This window comes from Oncorhynchus nerka, linkage group LG22 (assembly GCF_034236695.1).
Source record: "Oncorhynchus nerka isolate Pitt River linkage group LG22, Oner_Uvic_2.0, whole genome shotgun sequence".
In the NCBI taxonomy this organism is placed as follows: Eukaryota; Metazoa; Chordata; class Actinopteri; order Salmoniformes; family Salmonidae; genus Oncorhynchus; species Oncorhynchus nerka.
The window spans coordinates 79683552-79703899 of NC_088417.1; the positions used below are offsets into that span (position 1 = coordinate 79683552).

Here is a 20348-nt window from a genome sequence, read left to right on the forward strand (position 1 = left end):
CAGAAATCATGACACAATCTCTTGGGCACTGATAATGAAGTAATCTTCAATTCATACTAACTATTGTTTGACACTCCAGTATTTCAGTAATCATATTCTAACCCCTGCAGAGTGCTCCAGTTACAACGGTCAGCAACTTCTATATGTAGTACCAACCCCCACAAACCTCTGCTCTCTTGCTCTCCCTCTCTCTATCGCCAACCATTCTCAGTCCCTCTCTCATACATACATACATACATATGCGTGTGCACTGACATACACACCAATATGCTGACCTGCACACGAGCAAGTACGTGTGTGCCCACACACACACTACATTCCTCTTTCAATCGGCAGCATTTTCCTCAATGATAGCTCTTGAGGTTCAGCACCATGGATAGCGACCCACCTCAAACTCCTATTGCTATGGAGACAAGCTGTGCCACAATAGAGATAAAGAGAGAGAGAGAGCACGAGGGAGAGGTCATATCTCTCATTTTTCACAAGTCAGCAAGACATCATACATTACTTGCAAGGAACATATACCCTGCCAACCCCATATTCAAAAATGTCCATGCCTGGAAAATGTTCCATAGTCACACATACACGCAAATAATAGGCTAATTTTCTGAAGAATGAATTGTTGTTGTTCTTACACTGGACAAAGATAACTACATTATGACAACAGATTATATACAGTACAGTGGCAAGAAAAAGTATGTGAACCCTTTGGAATTACCTGTATTTCTGCATAAATTGGTCATAAAATTTGATCTGATCTTCATCTAAGTCACAACAGACAAACAGTCTGCTTAAACTAATAACACACAAACAATTACACGTTTTAATCTCTTTATTGAAAACACCATGTAAACATTCACAGTGCAGAGTGGAAAAAGTATGCAAACCCTTGGATTTAATAACTGGTTGACCCTCCTTTGGCAGCAATAACCTCAACCAAATGTTTTCTGTAGTTGCGGATCAGACCTGTACAACGGTCAATAGGAATTTTCGACGATTCCTCTTTACAAAACTGTTTCAGTTCACCAATATTCTTGGAATGTTTGGTGTGAACCGCTCTTTTGAGGTCATGCCACAGCATCTCAATAGGGTTGAGGTCAGGAGTCTGACTGGGCCACTCCAGAAGGGGTATTGTTTTTCTGTTGATTTACTTCAGTGTTTTGGGATGTTGTCCTGTTGCATCACTCAACTTCTGTTGAGCTTCAATTGGCGGACAGATAGCCTTACATTCTCTGGCAAAATGTGTTAATAAACTTGGGAATACATTTTTCCGGCGATGATAGCAAGCTGTCCAGGCCCTAAGGCAGACTTTTTTTCTCCACACATAGTGTTGTATGTTCCTTCCAAACAACACAACTTTAGTTTCATCTGTTCACTGAATATTTAGCCAGTAGCATTGTGGAACATCCAGGTGCTCTTTTGCTAACTTCAGACGTGAAGCAATGTTTTTTTTGGACAGCAGTGGCTTCTTCTGTGGTGTCCTCCCATGAACACCAATCTTGTTTAGTGTTTTACGTATCGTAGACTCGTCAACAGAGTTCGCATGTTCCACAGATTTCTGTAAGTATTTAGCTGACACTCTAGGATTCTTCTTAACCTCATTGAGCATTCTGTGCTGTGCTCTTGCAGTCATCTTTGCAGGACGGCCACTCATAGGGAGAGTAGCAACAGTGCTGAACTTTCTCCATTTATATGCAATTAGTTTTACCTTGGACTGATGAACATCAAGGCTTTTATAGATAATTTTGTAACCCTTTCCAGCTTTATACAAGTCAACCATTTTTAATCTTAGGTCTTCTGAGATCTCTTTTGTTTGAGCCATGGTTCACATCAGTCAATGCTGCTTGTGAATAGCAAACTCCAATTGTGAGTGTTTTTTATAGGACAGGGCAGCTCTAAACACCATCTCCAATCTCGTCTCATTGATTGGACTCCAGTTTAGCTGACACCTGACTCCAATTAGCTTTTGGAGAAGTCATTAGCCTAGGGGTTCACAGTACAGTACACTACAGTACACTGTGATTGTTTAAATTATGTATTCAATATAGACAAGAAAAACACAATAATTTGTGTGTTATTAGTTTAAGCACACCATCTTTGTCTATTGTTATGACTTAGATGAAGTTCAGATCAAATTTTATGACCAATTTATGTAGAATTCCAGGTAATTCCAAAGGGTTCACATACCTTTTCTTGCCACTGTATACAGTGCCTTGCAAAAGTATTCATCCCCCTATTTCGTTGCATTACAACCTGTAATTTAAATATATTTTTATTTTTATTTCATGTAATGGACATACACAAAATTGTCCAAATTGGCAAAGTGAAATGAAAATTAAAACTTTTCTTTTTTTAAACGGAAAAGTGGTGTGTGCATACGTATTCACCCCCTTTACTATGAACCACCTAAAAAAGATTGGGTGCAACCAATTACCTTCAGAAGTCACATAATTAGTTAAATAAAGTCCACCTGTATGCAATCTAAGTGTCACATGATCTGTCACATGATCTCACTATACCTGTTCTGAAAGGGCCCAGAGTCTGCAACACCACTGAGCAAGTGGCACCACCAAGCAAGTTGCACCATGAAGACCAAGGAGCTCTCCAAACAGGTCAGGGACAAAGTTGTGGAGAAGTACAGATCAGGGTTGGGTTAGAAAAAAAATATCAGAAACTTTGTACATCCCACGGAGCACCATTAAATCCATTATTTAAAAAAATGGAAAGAATATGGCACCATAACAAACCTGCCAAGAGAGGGCTGCCCACCAAAACTCACAGACCAGGCAAGGAGGGCATTAATCAGAGAGGCAACAAAGAGACCAAAGATAACCCTGAAGGAGCTGCAAAGCTCTGCAGCGGAGATTGGAGTATCTGCCGTTTAAGCCATACACTCCACAGAGCTGGGCTTTATGGAAGAGTGTCCAGAAAAAAAAACATTGCTTAAACAAAAAAATAAGCAAACACATTTGGTGTTTGCCAAAAGCCATGTGGGAGACTCCCCAAACATATGGAAGAAGGTACTATGGTCAGATGAGACAAAAATGTAGCTTTTTGGCCATCAAGGAAAATTCTATGTCTGGCGCAAACCCAACAGCTCTCAGTACCCCGAGAACACCATCCCCACAGTGAAACATGGTGGTGGCAGCATCATGCTGTGGGGATGTTTTTCATCGGCAAGGACTGGGAAACTGGTCAGAATTGAAGGAATGATGGATGATGCTAAATACAGTGAAATTCTTGGGGGAAACCTGTTTCAATCTTCCAGAGATTTGAAACTGGGACGGAGGTTTATCTTCCAGCAGGAAAATGACCCTAATCATAGTGCTAAAGCAACACTCGGGTGGTTTAAGGGGAAACATTTAAATGTCTTGTAATGGCCTAGTCAAAGCCCAGACCTGAATCAAATTGAGAATCTGTGGTCTGACTTAAAGACTGCCATTTACCAGCAGAATCCATCCAACTTGAAGGAGCTAGAGCAGTTTTGCCTTGAAGAATGGGCAACAATCCCAGTGGCTACATGTGCCAAGCTTATAGAGACATACCCCAAGAAACTTGTAATTGCTGCAAAAGGTGGCTCTACAATGTATTGACTTTGGGGGTGGGGGGGTGAATAGTTACGCATGCTCAAGTTTTCTGTTTTATTTCTTGTTTGTTTCACAATAAAAGATATTTAGCATCTTCAAAGTGGTAGGCATGTTGTGTAAATCAAATGACACAAACCCCCAAAATATACATTTTAATTCCAGGTTGTAAGGCAACAAAATAGAAAACTGCAAAGGAGGGTGAATACTTTCGCAACCCACTGTATATCAAGAACTCCAATAGTTTGCACAGCACTCACTGTCTATATTAGCTTCCTCTTTGTGGGGGTAAGCCTACACATTCATAAAGCTACTTTGTCATATCTTAATTGTCTAAGTTGAAGCCTACCAGTTATTGTATTGAATCAATGATTTATGACCTGACAGGTTGCGGCTCGCTGTACATAATTTATGTAGCCACATATTTAAATGACAAAAGTTGCATGTGACATGCCCACTGACTTGTATATTTTTCTGGGTTTTGGATGTTTGAAACTCCCGTATTGATTTGCACTCAGCATCTGAGGAGTTGAAGCAAAAAAACTGGATGGGGATTGTGGTAAAGTATGTGGACTAGAGTCAGCACATATCTTTTTCTACAGTTTCTCTTCCCCTAACTTTCCTCACACTCTATTTTCTTATTTCTGTCTACCTTACTCCACCCTCTCTTCTCCCCCCTCTCTTTCTATATGTAATTTCCTATGTCTGACTCTGACCCAGATATATGCTCTTCATCACCTGGATATTTACTCATTAAACTGTTCATCAAGCTAACCATGCCTGCTTTAAAACGTACACTGAGTGTATAAAACATTAGGAACACCTTCCTAATATTGAGTTGCACCCCCTTTTGACCTCAGGACAGCCTCAATTTGTCGGGCATGGACTACAAGGTGTCGAAAACATTCCATAGGGATGCTGGCCCATGCTGACTCCAATGCTTCCCACATTTGTATCAAGTTGGCTGGATGTATTTTGGGTGGTGGACCATTTTGGGTGGTGGACCATTCTTGATACACAAGGGAAACTCACACTCAAACCGGTATGCATGGCAGCTACTACCATACCCTGTTCAAATGCACTTACATCTTTTGCCATGCCCATTCACCCTCTGAATGGCAAACATACACAATCCGTCTCAATTCTCTCAAGGCTTAAAAACCCTTATTTAACCTGTCTCCTCCCCTTCATCTACACTGATTGAAGTGAATTCAACAAGTGACAAATAAGGGATCATAGCTTTCACCTGGATTCAGCTGGTCAGCCTATGTCATGAAAGAGCAGGTGTTCCTAATGGTATGTTCACTCAGTGTGTATGCCTTCATCATGTACTGTTTGCATCTATGCAAACAATGAGCCACTAGGGGGAGCTCTTGATCCATCGTCTGCCTCTCCCCGTGTGTGACGTGTGTGATCATGGAGCATTAGTTCAGTGTTGGGCGGTTAGTGCCGTTTAAGATTAGGGAGGACATATTTTGTTCTTCTATTACAACATATTGGATGACTTCCTATTCCATTCACCCAGCTCAATGTAACATTGATAGGTTTAGGCTACTACATGATACTATAATTTGCCCTACTCCCATCATGAGGTTGCTATAACCTAGCCTACCTAGCCTACAAGTGCACAAGTTGAGAGACAAATTGGAGTAGTCAAGGTGAGAGACAGTGGCACATTCAATACTGCCTTGCACACTCTTGCCTGCATCTATCTGATCTGGGGTGTAATCATTAGTCTAAACTAAAACAAGAATTTCTATTGGACAAATTCAGCCAAGACCCTCCCCGTTTCATTCCGTTTGCTTCTGTTTAAGAAAGCCGAGAAAATAAAAACATCAGAAAATATCTTGATGAAAATTCTGGTTCTTTCAATCACATTAATCTCTCTACTCCACCTTCCTGCCTCCCTTTAAATTGAGCAATTGCTAGTGAAGTGCAACATTGTGTCAAATCATCAACTGGGTCTGGCCAGAAGCTGTTGCTAGCGAACTTACAACATTGTATCAACTAGCCTATTTGGGACCCTCAGAGTTTCCCACGCAAGTGAGCTCAGGACAGACAGCTGTTTCCACTGTATATATGGGATCATCAGATCATGATATTTTGCTCTTTCACACAAAGGCTTGATGATTATCGAGGCCGAGAGTGTTGGAACGATTTTTCAAATACTGAGGAACTATCATTTGCAATGGATGTAAAAAAAAACAACCAATTTGGTTTACAACGTGTGAGGTGAACAAAACATTACTGAGAAGTTAGTGGTGAACGTGGTGAGTTCAGACAATCAGAAAACAGACATTGCCAAATGGGCAATTTCCTACATTTGCACGCAGTAAGCCAGGTAAATTAATTGAATTAATACATGCATTAACAGAAATCTATGTAACCAAATTATGTCATTTCAGATTTTCTAAATATGCTTTACAGCCAACGCTAGACAAGCATTTGTGTAAGTTTATCATGGCATGATGCTATGCTCATAAGAAGCGATTGGAAAAATGGCTACCTCAGTATTTTACGCCAGATTGTCTGCGGGAGACATCATGTGACCACTTGCTAAATGTGGTCCCTTACGGCTATTCTTCAACAGAAATGCGTAAAAAGACGTCACAATGCTGTAGACACCTTGGGGAATACGTAGAAAACGTAAGCTCATTCGTAGCTCATTCACAGCCATATAAGGAGTCATTGGCATGAGGCGGTTTTAAAAAATGCAGCACTTCCTGATTGGATTTTTATCTGGGTTTCGCCTGTAACATCAGTTCTGTTGCACTCACAGACAATATCTTTGCAGTTTTGGAAACGTCAGAGTGTTTTCTATCCAAAGCTGTCAATTATATGCATAGTCGAGCATCTTTTTGTGACAAAATATCTTGTTTAAAATGGGAACGTTTTTTATCCAAAAATTTAAATACTGTGACCTAGTTACAAAAGGTTAACCTCTTGGCGCACCGATCCCTTTAGCGGGATCATTTTCATCAACATCCCGTGAATTGTAGGGCAACAAATTCAAATTAAATTACAAAAAATATTAAATTTTTATGAAATCACAAGTGCAATACACCAAAACACAGCTTAACTTGTCGTTAATCCACCCGGTGTCACGTTCTGACCTTAGTTCCTTTGTTTTGTCTTTGTTTTAGTATGGTCAGGGCGTGAGTTGGGGTGGGCAGTCTATGTTTGTTTTTCTATGTTGGTTTTTGAGTTTGGCCTGGTATGGTTCTCAATCAGAGGCAGGTGTCGTTAGTTGTCTCTGATTGAGACAAGATTCTGGACGGCAAGGGACCCTGGGCACAGGCTGGAGAATATCGCCACCCCAAGGCTGAGCTGGAGCTAGCGAAAGCCGAGACGCGGTGGTATGAGGAGGCAGCATGGCAGCGCGGTTGGAAGCCCAAAAGGCAGCCCCAAAAATATATTGGGGGAGGTACACAGGGAGTGTGGCTAAGTCAGGTAGGAGACCTGGGCCAACTCCCTGTGCTTACCGTGGAGAGAGAGGGACACGGCAGGCACCGTGTTATGCCGTGAGGCGCTAAGTGTCCCCGGTGCGCAGGCATTGCCCGGTGCGTTACAGCGCAGCGCCTCGTATCGGCTGGGCTAGGTGCCATGAAGCCGGCTCAGCGCATCTGGTCTCCAGTGCGTCTTCTCGGATCAGGTGCCTTACGCATGGTGTCCCCGATTCGCCAGCACAGCCCAGTGCACCTCGCCGCACTGGCCTGGCTACGGGGCGCATTCAACCAGGTAAGGTTGCGCAGGCTCGGTGCTCGAGACCTCCAATGCGCCTTCACGGTCCGGTCTATCCGGTGCCACCTCCACGCACCAGCCCTCCGGTGGCAGCCCCCCGCACCAGGCTGTCTCTCCGTCTCCTCCCTACAGGTGCACCCGCCTGTCCAGCGCTGCCAGAGCCTTCCTCCTGCCCAGCGCTGCCAGAGTCTCCCGTCTGTCCAGCGCTGCCAGAGTCTCCCGTCTGTCCAGCGCTGCCAGAGGCTCCTGTCTGTCCTGAGCTGCCAGAGTCTCCCTTCTGTCCTGAGCTGCCAGAGTCTCCCGTCTGTCCTGAGCTGCCAGAGTCTCCCGTCTGTCCTGAGCTGCCAGAGTCTCCCGTCTGTCCTGAGCTGCCAGAGTCTCCCGTCTGTCCTGAGCTGCCAGAGCCGCCAGTCTGTCCTGAGCTGCCAGAGCCGCCAGTCTGTCCTGAGCTGCCAGAGCCGCCAGTCTGTCCTGAGCTGCCAGAGCCATCAGTTAGCCAGGAGGTGCCAGATCCGTCAGTCAGCCAGGAGCTGCCAGAGCCGTCAGTCAGCCAGGAGCTGGCCAGAGCCGTCAGTCAGCCAGGAGCTGCCAGAATCGCCCTTCACTCCAGTGCTGCCGGAGTCTCCCGCCTGTCCGGGTGCTGCCGGAATCTCCCGTTCGTCCGGAGCTGCCGGAGTCTCCCATCCGTCCGGTGCTGCCGGAATCTCCCGTCCATTCGGGACCCGGGGTTAGGGTCCCCAGTCCGAGGTCGGCGGCAAGGGTCACCGTTTTTAAGAGGCCACGGAGGCGGATAAATAGACAGAGATAAACTATGGTGAAGATGGGTCCACGTCCCGCGCTAGAGCCGCCACTGCAGACAGACGCCCGCACCTTTGGGGGTACTGTCACATTCTGAACTTAGTTCCTTTGTTTTGTCTTTTTTTTGTATGGTCAGGGCGTGAGTTGGAGTGGGCAGTCTATGTTTGTTTTTCTATGTTGGTTTTTGAGTTTGGCCTGGTATGGTTCTCAATCAGAGGCAGGTGTCGTTAGTTGTCTCTGATTGAGAAGCATACTTAGGTAACCTTTTTCCACCTGTGTTTCGTGGGTGTGTGTTTTCTGTTTTCTTTTGTGTGTCTGCAACAGCCAGAACTGTTTTCGGTCGTTTCTCTTTGATATTTTGTTATTTATGTGTTCATCTAATAAATATGGACACATACCACGCTGCACCTTGGCCCTCACCTTCTTCCACTGACGACGGCCATTACACCCGGTGTGTCAGATTTAAAAAATGATTTACGGTGAAAGCAAACCATGCGATTATGTGAGGACAGCTCTCTCAGCAGTCAAAACATTACAAACAGCTAGCAGGAAAGTAGATTGGTCACGAAAGTCAGAAAAGCAATAAAAGTAATCCCTTACCTTTGATGATCTTCATATGTTTGCACTCACGAGACTCCCAGTTACACAATAAATGTTTGTTTTGTTCGATCAAGATTTTTTGATATCCAAAAACCTCCATTTGGTTGGCGCGTTTTGTTTAGTAATCCACAGGCTCGTGCAGGTCACGACGGGCAGACGAAAATTCCAAATAGTATCCGTAAAATTTGTAGAAAGATGTCAAACATTTTTTATAATCAATCCTCAGGTTGTTTTTACAATAAATAATTGATAATATTTCAACCAGACGGTAGCCTTTTCAATAGGAGAGAGAGAGAAAAGGTCTTGCTCCAGGCGCTCGCGCATGCACAAATCTGGGGACACCTATCTATCCACTGACGCGATGTGAACATTCTCGCTAATTTTTCAGAATAAAAGCCTGAAACTATGTCTAAAGACTGTTCACACCACGTGGAAGCCATAGGGAAAGGAATCTGGTTGATATTATTTTAAATGGAGGATAGGCTTGAAATGGAAAAGAGAGGTTTCAGAATAACAGCACTTCCTGGTTGGATTTTCTCAGGTTTTCGCCTGCAATATCAGTTCTGTTATACTCACAGACAATATTTTGACCGTTTTTGAAACTTTAGAGTGTTTTCTATCCTGATCTGCCAATTATATGCATATTCTAGCTTCTGGGCCTGAAAAATAGGCAGTTTACTTTGGGAACATTTTTTATCCAAACATCAAAATACTGCCCCCTTGCTTCAAGAGGGACAACACACAGGTATTTCCATCATTGTATGATTTTTGTGTGTAAATGAACTCAAGGTTATGGACAATGTAAAATGTGATATAGTGATGCACCTGAGCGAGTTGTGTGCGGAATTATGCAGGTACTTTCCCGAAACAGATGGCACAAATAACTGGATTCCTTATCCCTTTCATACCCTGCCTCCAGTCCACTTACCGATATCTGAACAAGAGAGCCTCATCGAAATTGCAACAAGCAGTTCTGTGAAAACTGAATTTAATCAGAAGCCACTGCCAGATTTCTGGATTGGGCTGCGCTCAGAGTTTTGCCTTGGAAAATCGCGCTGTTAAGACACTGATGCCCTTTGCAATCACGTACCTATGTGAGAGTGGATTCTCGGCCCTGACTTGCATGAAAACTAAATACAGGCACAGACTTTGTGTGGAAAATGATTTAAGACTGAGACTCTCTACAATACAACCCAACATTGCAGAGTTATATGCATCCTTTCAAGCACACCCTTCTCATTAACCTGTAGAGAGTTATTCGCAATTTTCGAATAACAAATAAAGTTTTATATGTAAGATGGCTAAATAGAGCAAAATGATTGACTATTATTATATTATGATTTGTACCCTGGTCCTATAAGAGCACTTTGTCACTTCCCACGAGCCGGGTTGTGACAAAAACTCTCATTCTTGTGTTTAATAAATGTATCGTATAGTGTGTGTGGCAGGCTTACAATGATGGCAAAAGAATAAACATTTAAGAGTGCTCTGACACTGGTGCTAGAGGGGGTACGCAGCTGGAGGTTGAATGTTTGAAGGGGTATGGACTATAAAAAGTTTGGGAACCACCGCTTTAGGTGAAGCCAGCTTTCCTTTCCAATTCCCAAGAGGCTAAAAGCAGAAATCTGCATATAATGACAATGACAATGTCTTCACCCTAACAATTGGAGTCTTTGTCCAAAAGGTGTGAAGGCAGACGACGTGCTTAAGTCTGCATATTATGCGCATAGAAACACATTGTGCTTATTCTGGACAAATTCTGGCGAGAGTGAGTCCTTCCTTGCTGCTGAAACTTTATCACCGGAGCGAAACAGCGCCCCCTCTGTCTTACTATTTGTAGCCCATATATCTGATGCTGTCTGACCAGAAATAGTATGACATGCCATATTCTTTTGGTCCAGACAGCATCAGATACATGGCTACACAGACTGAGAAAGAGGAGCGCTGTTTCGGTCAAAGAAATGATCAACATTTCAATGTTTTATTTGGATGGGCAAGTAGGTACGGTAGGGCGGGACAGGCCCCCTAAGACCCACCCATAACGCCAGCCCTGGAACGGTCCTCCCCTTCCTCCTCTGAGGAGCATCCACTGGAGTCTTGTGCATGCTGCACTAAGTGTAATTATAAACTGGGTGGTTCGAGCCCTGAATGCTGATTAGCATCAAGTTTGCGGACGACACAACAGTGGTAGGCTTGATTACCAACAACGACGAGACGGCCTACAGGGAGGAGGTGGGGGCCCTCGGAGTGTGGTGTCAGGAAAATAACCTCACACTCAACGTCAACAAAACTAAGGAGATGATTGTGGACTTCAGGAAACAGCAGAGGGAACACCACCCTATCCACATCGATGGAACAGTAGTGGAGAGGGTAGCAAGTTTTAAGTTCCTCGGCATACACATCACAGACAAACTGAATTGGTCCACTCACACAGACAGCATCGTGAAGAAGGCGCAGCAGCGCCTCTTCAACCTCAGGAGGCTGAAGAAATTCGACTTGTCACCAAAAGCACTCACAAACTTCTACAGATGCACAATCGAGAGCATCCTGGCGGGCTGTATCACCGCCTGGTACGGCAACTGCTCCGCCCACAACCGTAAGGCTCTCCAGAGGGTAGTGAGGTCTGCACAATGCATCACCTGGGGCAAACTACCTGCCCTCCAGGACACCTACACCACCCGATGTTACAGGAAGGCCATAAAGATCATCAAGGACAACAACCACCCGAGCCACTGCCTGTTCACCCCGCTATCATCCAGAAGGCGAGGTCAGTACAGGTGCATCAAAGCTGGGACCGAGAGACTGAAAAACAGCTTCTATCTCAAGGCCATCAGACTGTTAAACAGCCACCACTAACATTGAGTGGCTGCTGCCAATGTGACAGGTTAAAGGACATATTCATAGCCTGTTATACATTGAAAAGTATTAGTAAGTTCATAGTATGTGAGGATCTTAAAACATCTAAGGTTAAAATATGCATTCAGTATTAGTTGATAGAGATTGATAACATTCATATAATTGTGTTAAAGTTCAAATCTGTCAAAGGGTACGAATTGTGAGAGTAATGTGTAAACGTTATATTGATTACTTTATTTTGTGGTGCCTAAAAGTGTTAATCTGTGATCTACGAAATGCTTGTAATCTATGAGCCGGAGATCGATTGCTCTGGTCTCCACCCATATTCCTGGGGAAATTCGCGGTCTTTTTCTATTTGAACTAAATGTTGACTTGAGAATACAACACCGTATCACTCTCGTGATTATTTCTCCCCTGTTTTCAGGGGCGTAACATTTTTGGAGGCTCCGCTGAGATTGATGCTCAGATGTCCAGTTTCCACACCCTGGTCGCTGAATTCCGAGCCAGCTAAATCTCCACATAACAACTCAGGCAGGCTGCAGTGAGGAAAGTGTTGCTGTTCGAGGGAAGTTGGAAGTTAGTGGTTAAGTACGTGTCAACTGAGGCCATTGATCGACCATCAGAGACAGTAAGGACCATCTAATTCAGAGTCAACTCCTGCACAGTAAAAGTTCCTCCTGTTCTGTCAACATGACAAGCGCCTTGGAAGAACTACAGGAAGAGGTAGTAGGAGAATTACACACCCTGACTAAAGACAAATTACTAGAGATATGTGATTTCCTTGAAATATCAGGCGAACAGAGAAGAGATGTTAAAGACAAATCCCGCATAGCATTAATGACTCGCATTATGATGTTCCTTGAAAGAGAGGAAGTCACAGAGTTAGAAGATGGCGGCATGTCGGAATTGTTGCTACTTAGAGACGAAATGACAGAGATGATCAGTGGCAGAGATAACAAAACAGGGCAAGGTGACCATGATATTGAACCAGCCGGAACACATCACAGAATAGAGGAAATGAGAACTGTAACCCCACAACAAGGGGTGGGAACTGAGCAGATTACTGCAGCCAAAGTCAGTGATTCTCTGCGTCAGCCCCAACACCATGCCAATCTTCAGGGAGCGTGCCGCTCTCACCCAATGCACAGCCCAGCTCATACTGGCGCAAAGAGTTTAAAATTTCTGGTCAGATAGGTGAACCGGGCCAAAAAGAAAAACTGATTTTTTCCAGCCTTGCCCATCAGATTGAAAATGGACTTAACAGAGGATATCCTGAGGTAGAAATAGTAGACGCAGTAGTCAGGGCTATTTCTCCAGGCTCACAGCTACGCAGCTACTTGGAAGGTAAACCCCAGCTTACTCTTCCCACACTTAGATGTATCCTGCGTTCCCACTTCCAAGAGAAGAGTGCAACAGAGCTTTACAAACAGCTAGCTTCAGAAGCACAGCATAGCAAGGAGACCCCTCAAAGCTTCCTGATGCGCGTTTTAGATTTGAGGCAAAAAGTACTGTTTGCATCCCAGGAGTCAGAATCAGGGCTTAAGTATGACCCTGCTCTAGTCCAGAGCATGTGTTTACACACAGTCCTTACGGGTCTCCAGAGTGACAGTATCAGGATAGACATGCAGCCTCTCCTGCTAGAGAGCGAAACATCAGATGAGGTTTTGCTAGAGAAGCTTAACATTGCTTGTGCTAATGAGAGAGAAAGACGAAACAAAAAGCGGTTTAATGCCCCACAGCCTGCTACAACTGTAAGTGTAGTCCAGTTAGAGGATATGCCATCTGCAAAGTGTCCTGTGAAGGAAGCCAAAGCTACGATACCCGCAGAACTGTTAACAGAGTTAGCTGAACTTAAGACAGGTGTAGCTTCTCTAAAAGGTCTCAGTGCAGAGATTGCTCAGATTAAGGAGACATTACAGCAGGATGTGCTCGATAACATTGAAACCTATGATGGGATGAGATAGGTGACAGCCTTTCATTACCAGCACTGGGATGATCAGTTCCTTTGTTTGGTCAGTTTCAGAGGCTAGACGAAAAGTTGTTTCAATCCATCCCAGGTACGGCATTTCAGTCCCATTTGCTGCAGTCAACCTTAGATCATCAGGTGAGTCCAAGATTTCTGAAACATCTCTCAGCCTTGCGTTTGGGAGAGATTCCTCTTTCCATCGTTCATCAATGACCGATACCTGAGAGCCTGTGTCCCATAAAGCTTGGAGGTGGTGGCGATTCAGGTGACACTCAATAAGGCACTGTCTGCCGACTAGCGAGGTGACCTTACGGGGGTGGCAACCTTGAGCTAGGGATGGTAAGGAGTGGGCATTTTTCTCTGTGCAGGAAAACCTTTCACTGGTAGAGTCAATTTTCAGGTGAGTGCATTTTTTCTTATGTTTAGTCCAATGTTGGTTTTGACATACTTTGGAACAGTACAGTGTCTCTTTACATGATGAACATTGTTTCAGGTTCTCAAATGACTCTTCTCTGGCACAATTTGCACATTTCTGGGACTTTTTGGTAGCTACGGTTAACACTCGTCCCTCAGCGGTAACCCGTTTCCGTTTAAAGGGGCCTCCCTTGATGGCCTGGCTCCCCGGATTTTACATCCAGCTTGAAAATGTTCTCCACTCCCACATCGGAAGCAGTGTGTGCAGCGTGCATCTGTTCTGGCCTGCTGGCAGACAAAACACCTCCTTGGAGCTTGAGCAGAGTGGTTGGTATACCGGTTAGGTGCATATTGATGCTGTGCAGGCTCAAGTGCTTGGGACCGACTGTAGTTGCTGTAATACTGCTGCTGGGAAACAGGTGGCTGGGGGTCCCTATCTGGCCTCCTAACTGGGGGTGGGGCATAGGCACAAGGCTGTGACTGAAACATAGGCTGCTGTGTCAAGCAGAAAAGGCCAGCCCATGCAACAAGAGCTCCTCTGACAAACATTGTGACAACACAGCCATTTGAACTGGTATGTATAGACTTCCTTCATCTCGACAGATGCAAAGGAGGATATGAGTACATCCTCGTGATTGTTGATCATTTTACACGTTTCACTCAAGCCTACGCCACCACATCAAAGTCAGGTAAAACTGCTGCAAATCTCATCTTCAATGATTTTGCCCTGAAGTTTGGGTTCCCGTCCCGCATCCACCATGACCAAGGGGGAGAATTTGAAAATCAGTTGTTCCATCAGTTAAAGAAACTCAGTGGCATGGCGGGGTCCAGGACAACACCCTATCACCCGATGGGAAACGGTCAAGCGGAACGCATGAACAGAACATTGTTGCAAATGTTAAAGACACTAACTGAGACACAAAAGTCAAATTGGAAGGAGTCTCTGAACAAACTGGTTTATGCCTATAACTGCACCCGTTGCGAAGTGACTGGCTATTCACCATTTTATCTTCTGTTTGGGAGATCACCCAGGCTTCCAGTTGATATGCTCTTTGGATTGTGCACAGAGGCAGGTTCCAGTAACCAGCGAGAATACGTGGAGAACTGGAAACGAGGGATGGAAGAAGCATACGCCATTGCAAATGAAAATGCTCAGAAAGCCGCTGAAAGAAGTAAGAAGTACTATGACACTAAAGTTAGGAGTTCAGTGCTACAGCCTGGCGAGCGAGTTCTGATTAAAAACCTGACACCAAGAGGAGGACCAGGAAAACTCCGTAACTATTGGGAAGATACAATTCACACAGTGGTGAGACAAATGGGTTCAGACCTGCCGATTTATGAATTGAGACCAGAAAAGGGTAGGGGACGCTCCAGGGTCCTGCACAGAAATCTGCTCATGTCCTGTGACCACTTACCTCTGTACCATCACTCATTCATATATCTTTATGTACATATTCTTTATCCTCTTACACTGTGTATAAGACAGTAGTTTTGGAATTGTTAGTTAGATTACTTGTTGGTTATTACTGCATTGTCGGAACTAGAAGCACAAGCATTTCGCTACACTCGCATTAACATCTGCTAACCATGTGTATGTGACAAATAAAATTGGATTTGATTTGATTTGATTTGTCCAGGCACTCCCTATAGCGTTGTGCATAAGAACAGTCCTTACCTGTGGTATATTGGCCATGTATCACAAACCTGAGGTGCCTTATTGGCCATATACCTCACCTCCTCTGGCCATATTGCTTAAATATACAGCTGAGCTCTTACAGTGCACCATTGATTATTCATTCCATTGTATAGCTGATAAGCAGACTTTTACTTGGTCTGTGTCTCAGCTCTCTGACTTATCTGAATGCTGCCCTCTCTTGGTCTATGGCCCAGCTCTCTCCCACCCTCTCTCTCTCTCCCTCTTCCTCTCTCTTTATCTTCTGCTGATGAGGCTCTGGCTGATGCCTGGCCTACATAAAGAGAGCAGGCAGCAGCCTGGGTATAGTCTGCCCTGAGGAAAATCAGAACACTACTGATACTCTGCTTCACTACTGTACATGATCATACTGACTTCAACCTTTCAGAAAAGAGACTCCAGAAACACTCATAGAGCGAAATATGCTCCTCAGACTAGAGAGGAAGCCCATCCTCATGGTAGATATTTAGAACACATCTGACTAGCAAAAGGAAGAAGTTAAGTGAAAACATAAACAATAACTAGGAGTTGGCTACCTTGGTGATACTTCGACAGTGATCATGTTACATTATGTTCGTTCCTATGTGAGAATTCTAGATTTGAAAGAGATGATTGATGAAATTTACTGAGTAATTAAAGGTTAGTATGAGTAAATACCCGTGCGTGTGTGTGTACGTGCGCTCTATCCTGTGTCTGCATGTTTGTGCGACTACAGTATTAACATTGCATGTATAAACTATATGACGCAATACGGGATTAATGATGGCTATGTGTGCTTACATTGCTGTTTGCGGTGTTGTTTCTATTGAATGAGGGAATATTCTCTATGTAGAACTGTGTGCTTGTCCTATGGCGCGATCATTTACTTATCTGGCCTCTGAGCGCCGCTCTTGTGTCCTGGTTTAACCACCAATCTGACTGCGTATCAGCAGAGAGGAAGAAGCGAAGCGAGAGGTTTCACTCTCGCCAAAGTCTTTCCAAAATAAATCCAATGCGTTTCTATGGGTTTATTTTGGACCTACGCCTATCGTCTGGCTTCCCGTCTTTGGGACAACGACTCCCATTGTTAGGGCAGAGACATCTCGTCGTTATTTACAGATCTCTGGAACCAGGAGCTGTCTATGGTTCTGAATTCCGATTCCCGGGTTCTTCATTTTCATCAGTCATATTTTATTTCCCCTTTCTCTTCCACAGATTTTTTACAGTTCATATCCACTAGACATTTATTTAGGACCTTAAAGTGAGAACGTCTCAAATATCAAGTGAATTGTGTTAGGGTACAATCATTGCATAACACATTTTACAGTAGCCTACCTGATAGTTATAGAAATCTATTTCAGCCCTGGATACTTATCTTTCACTAGGCTATGTGCCAATTAATTTATTATACCTCATAATTTCCCCCTTCATGCGAATTTACAATGATTTGTTGTGCAGAAATGCTTTTCTGTCTTCCCTTTCTAGTTTATGCCAGTTTTTGAGTTTACGGTTTTCTTGCATGTATGCTCTTATTTCGGACTAGTTCTTATCCACACGGTGTCAGTGTCTACCAGCAAGACCAATTTACTCTTGAACTCCACCTAGGTCCTGGCACAATATCAAAAATCCCACTCATCGCCGACTGTCAGTGAAATCTTAATGAGGTGGCGCACGGAGATATGAGGATTATGTTTCTCTTTCTTTAAAAAATCCATTGCGTTTACTTGGGTTCTCTTTGTTCTCTGTCACACTCTATGGATTACATTCTAAAAAGGATTATAGAACAATGGCTGTACTCGAGAACCGTGAGTGGGGTTGGATTGTGAATATATTTTGGCTGTTGCTTTGTTTTCGGGGTTCTGTTTCTAGACAAATTACCTATTCCATTTCCGAGGAGGTAAAAATGGGGACATTTGTTGGGAATTTGGCTAAGGATCTAAATCTAAAAGTGATTGAACTCGAGGCACGCATGATTCAGATTGAATCTGGATCATATAAGAAACATTTTGAGGTAAATTTGAAAACTGGCGTTCTCTTCGTTAGCGAAGCAATAGACCGAGAGAAGCTTTGTCCCAACAGCCTTGTTTGTACTGAAAGCTTGGAGGTTATTGTTAATAATCCTTTACGAATGTACAATGTTGAAGTAAATATACTAGACATAAACGACAACGCACCACAATTTCATGTGAAATCACAGATTATTCGTATTTCTGAGCATACTTCACCTGGAGCAAGATTTCCTCTGTCTACAGCTGACGATATGGATGTAGGGAGCAACACTATTGACGCATATAAACTCTCCACAAATGCATTTTTCAATCTAGACGTACATACTGAGGCTGATAGTGGTCCATCAGCAGAGTTAATTCTAAATCAAGCTTTAGACCGAGAGAAACAGCCTGCGATCAAGCTAACACTGACTGCTATTGATGGAGGAAAGCCTCCCAGATCAGGGAGCACAGAAATCATTGTCAACATACTCGATGCAAACGATAATGCGCCAGTGTTTTCCAAAGCCCTGTATAAGGCAAAAGTCTTAGAGACTGCGCCAATTGGCACTGCTTTTCTAAGGCTTAATGCAACAGACCTAGACGAAGGCTTGAACGGTGAAATAATGTATTTGTTCAGCAAACAAGGACAAAAGGGGGGTTATGGTACATTTGCAATCAATCAGAGCAATGGGGAAATGACAGTAGCGGGACCTTTAGATTATGAGGTGACCAGTGCGTATGAGATTCGTGTAGAAGCTCAGGACCGAGGCCACTCACCTCTGGGCTCACATTGCAAAGTGTTGGTAGAGGTAGTTGACGTAAACGATAATGCCCCGGACATCAAACTCTCCTCGCTTTTGGAGAGTGTGAGAGAGGACGCAAAGAAGGGTACGGCAATTGCGCTAATCACGATTATTGATAAGGATGGCGGTAAAAACGGGAATGTCCATTGTACCATATCTGGTGTCTCGCCGTTTCTATTGGAGTCATCTCAGGGTAAATACTACTCCGTGGTCCTTGGAGAAACGCTGGACAGGGAAATCAACTCTCAGTATAATGTCACAATCATAGCCAGAGATGAAGGGACCCCTCCTCTGTCCAGTACTAGCATTATTACTGTCCATGTTTCTGATGTCAATGACAATACGCCACGCTTTCCGGAACCCACTGTTAACGTGTTCTTAAAAGAGAATAGTCCGGCAAGATCTGTGATATCTTCTGTGACTGCGCTGGATCCAGATTCAAAAGCAAACGCTCAGATAACATACAATTTACTAGAGCCCATAAATAGGCCTACAGCTTCGCAGACACATGTCAATGTGAATTATGCCACAGGTGAGATATATAGCATGCAGTCAGTGAACTATGAAGAAGTGAAAAAGTTCCAGTTCCAAGTTCAGGCCACAGATTCTGGTGTTCCTCCACTAAGCAGCAACGTCACTGTCAACGTTTTTATCCTTGATGAGAATGACAACAGTCCTGTGATTCTCCCGCCCTATTCTGACCACGGCTCCGTTAATTCTGAGAACATTCCTTATTCTGCTGAAGCGGGATATTTTGTGGCCAAGATCAGGGCTGTAGACGCCGACTCTGGTTATAATGCGCTGCTTTCTTATCACATCTCTGAACCAAAGGGGACCAATCTATTCAGAATAGGAACCAACAATGGAGAAATACGGACTAAGAGACGCATGAGTGACAATGACTTAAAATCTCACCCGTTGGTCATTCTGGTGTCTGATAATGGAGAACCATCCCTGTCTGCGACAGTGTCTATTGATGTTATGGTCGTTGAAAGGTCAGGTGACATGCAGACAACTTTCAGACAACTGCCTGTAAAGGAGGAGAGTTTCTCAGATTTAAATCTGTATCTGCTCGTCGCCATTGTGTCATTATCAGTGATATTTCTACTGAGCCTCATCAGTTTAATAGTTGTAAAATGCCACAGGACAGACGGCAGTTTCAGCAGGTGCAGCGCCCCAATGATCACCACCCACCCTGACGGGAGCTGGTCTTACTCCAAATCTACTCAGCAGTATGACGTATGTTTCAGCTCTGACACTCTGAAGAGTGACGTAGTCGTTTTCCCCACGCCGTTTCCACCTGCTGATGGCGAGCTGATCAGTATTAATGGAGGGGACACTTTGCAAAGGACACAGACGCTTCCCAACACAGATAAGGTATGCCGGTAACTTTATTATGTCTAATTCTATATTAGCCTATTGTTTATTTTTCTACTAATGTTGTTTTGAAACAGTTTAAATTCCATTTCGATAAACAATGTGGTTGTGTTGTGGTTGTCTGTCTTTGTATATTCCACTTAATTTGTACATTAGAGGGCACTGTATGTCGGGTCCTGGGTTACTGGTAACTTGTAGGCTATATATGCAGACAGGTGACCAGAGAGTATGGATGTAGACATAGAGAGTATACTACCGTGCTCATATTTTACGCGTTGGAGCTATGGATTGCGTTTACGGTAGTTTGCCTGTAAGGATTAATTGTATGTTATATCTTTACTGCTAATTAATGGGCAAATGATCCAACCCAAGATACAATTTTGGAAAGTGGTTTGTTTTGCACGTGTATATTAACTTTTGCAATCCCACCTGTGCCAGAGTGGCTATCAGGAACAATTGACTTCCGAGAAATTAGTCCCTTTTCGGTAGTGTAACATTTTGGTATAAATACCACATGGTCAACTTCATAAAAACACGTTTTCCGGT

The 20348-nt window shown here is 43.8% G+C and overlaps 1 protein-coding gene across 1 annotated transcript; it reads left to right on the forward strand.

Moving 5' to 3' along the window:
* The first annotated feature begins 17305 nt into the window (after window positions 1-17305).
* Window positions 17306-19814, forward strand: LOC115104801 (protocadherin alpha-8-like). The gene has a single exon (XM_029626136.2). It carries the CDS (start codon window positions 17418-17420, stop codon window positions 19812-19814), a length of 2397 nt encoding a protein of 798 aa, XP_029481996.1. The 5' UTR covers window positions 17306-17417.
* Window positions 19815-20348: the final 534 nt, after the last annotated feature.

Excerpts from the sequence above, each read along its gene's own strand:
- LOC115104801 (XM_029626136.2), top strand. The coding sequence starts at position 17,418 with ATGGCTGTACTCGAGAACCGTGAGTGGGGTTGGATTGTGAATATATTT.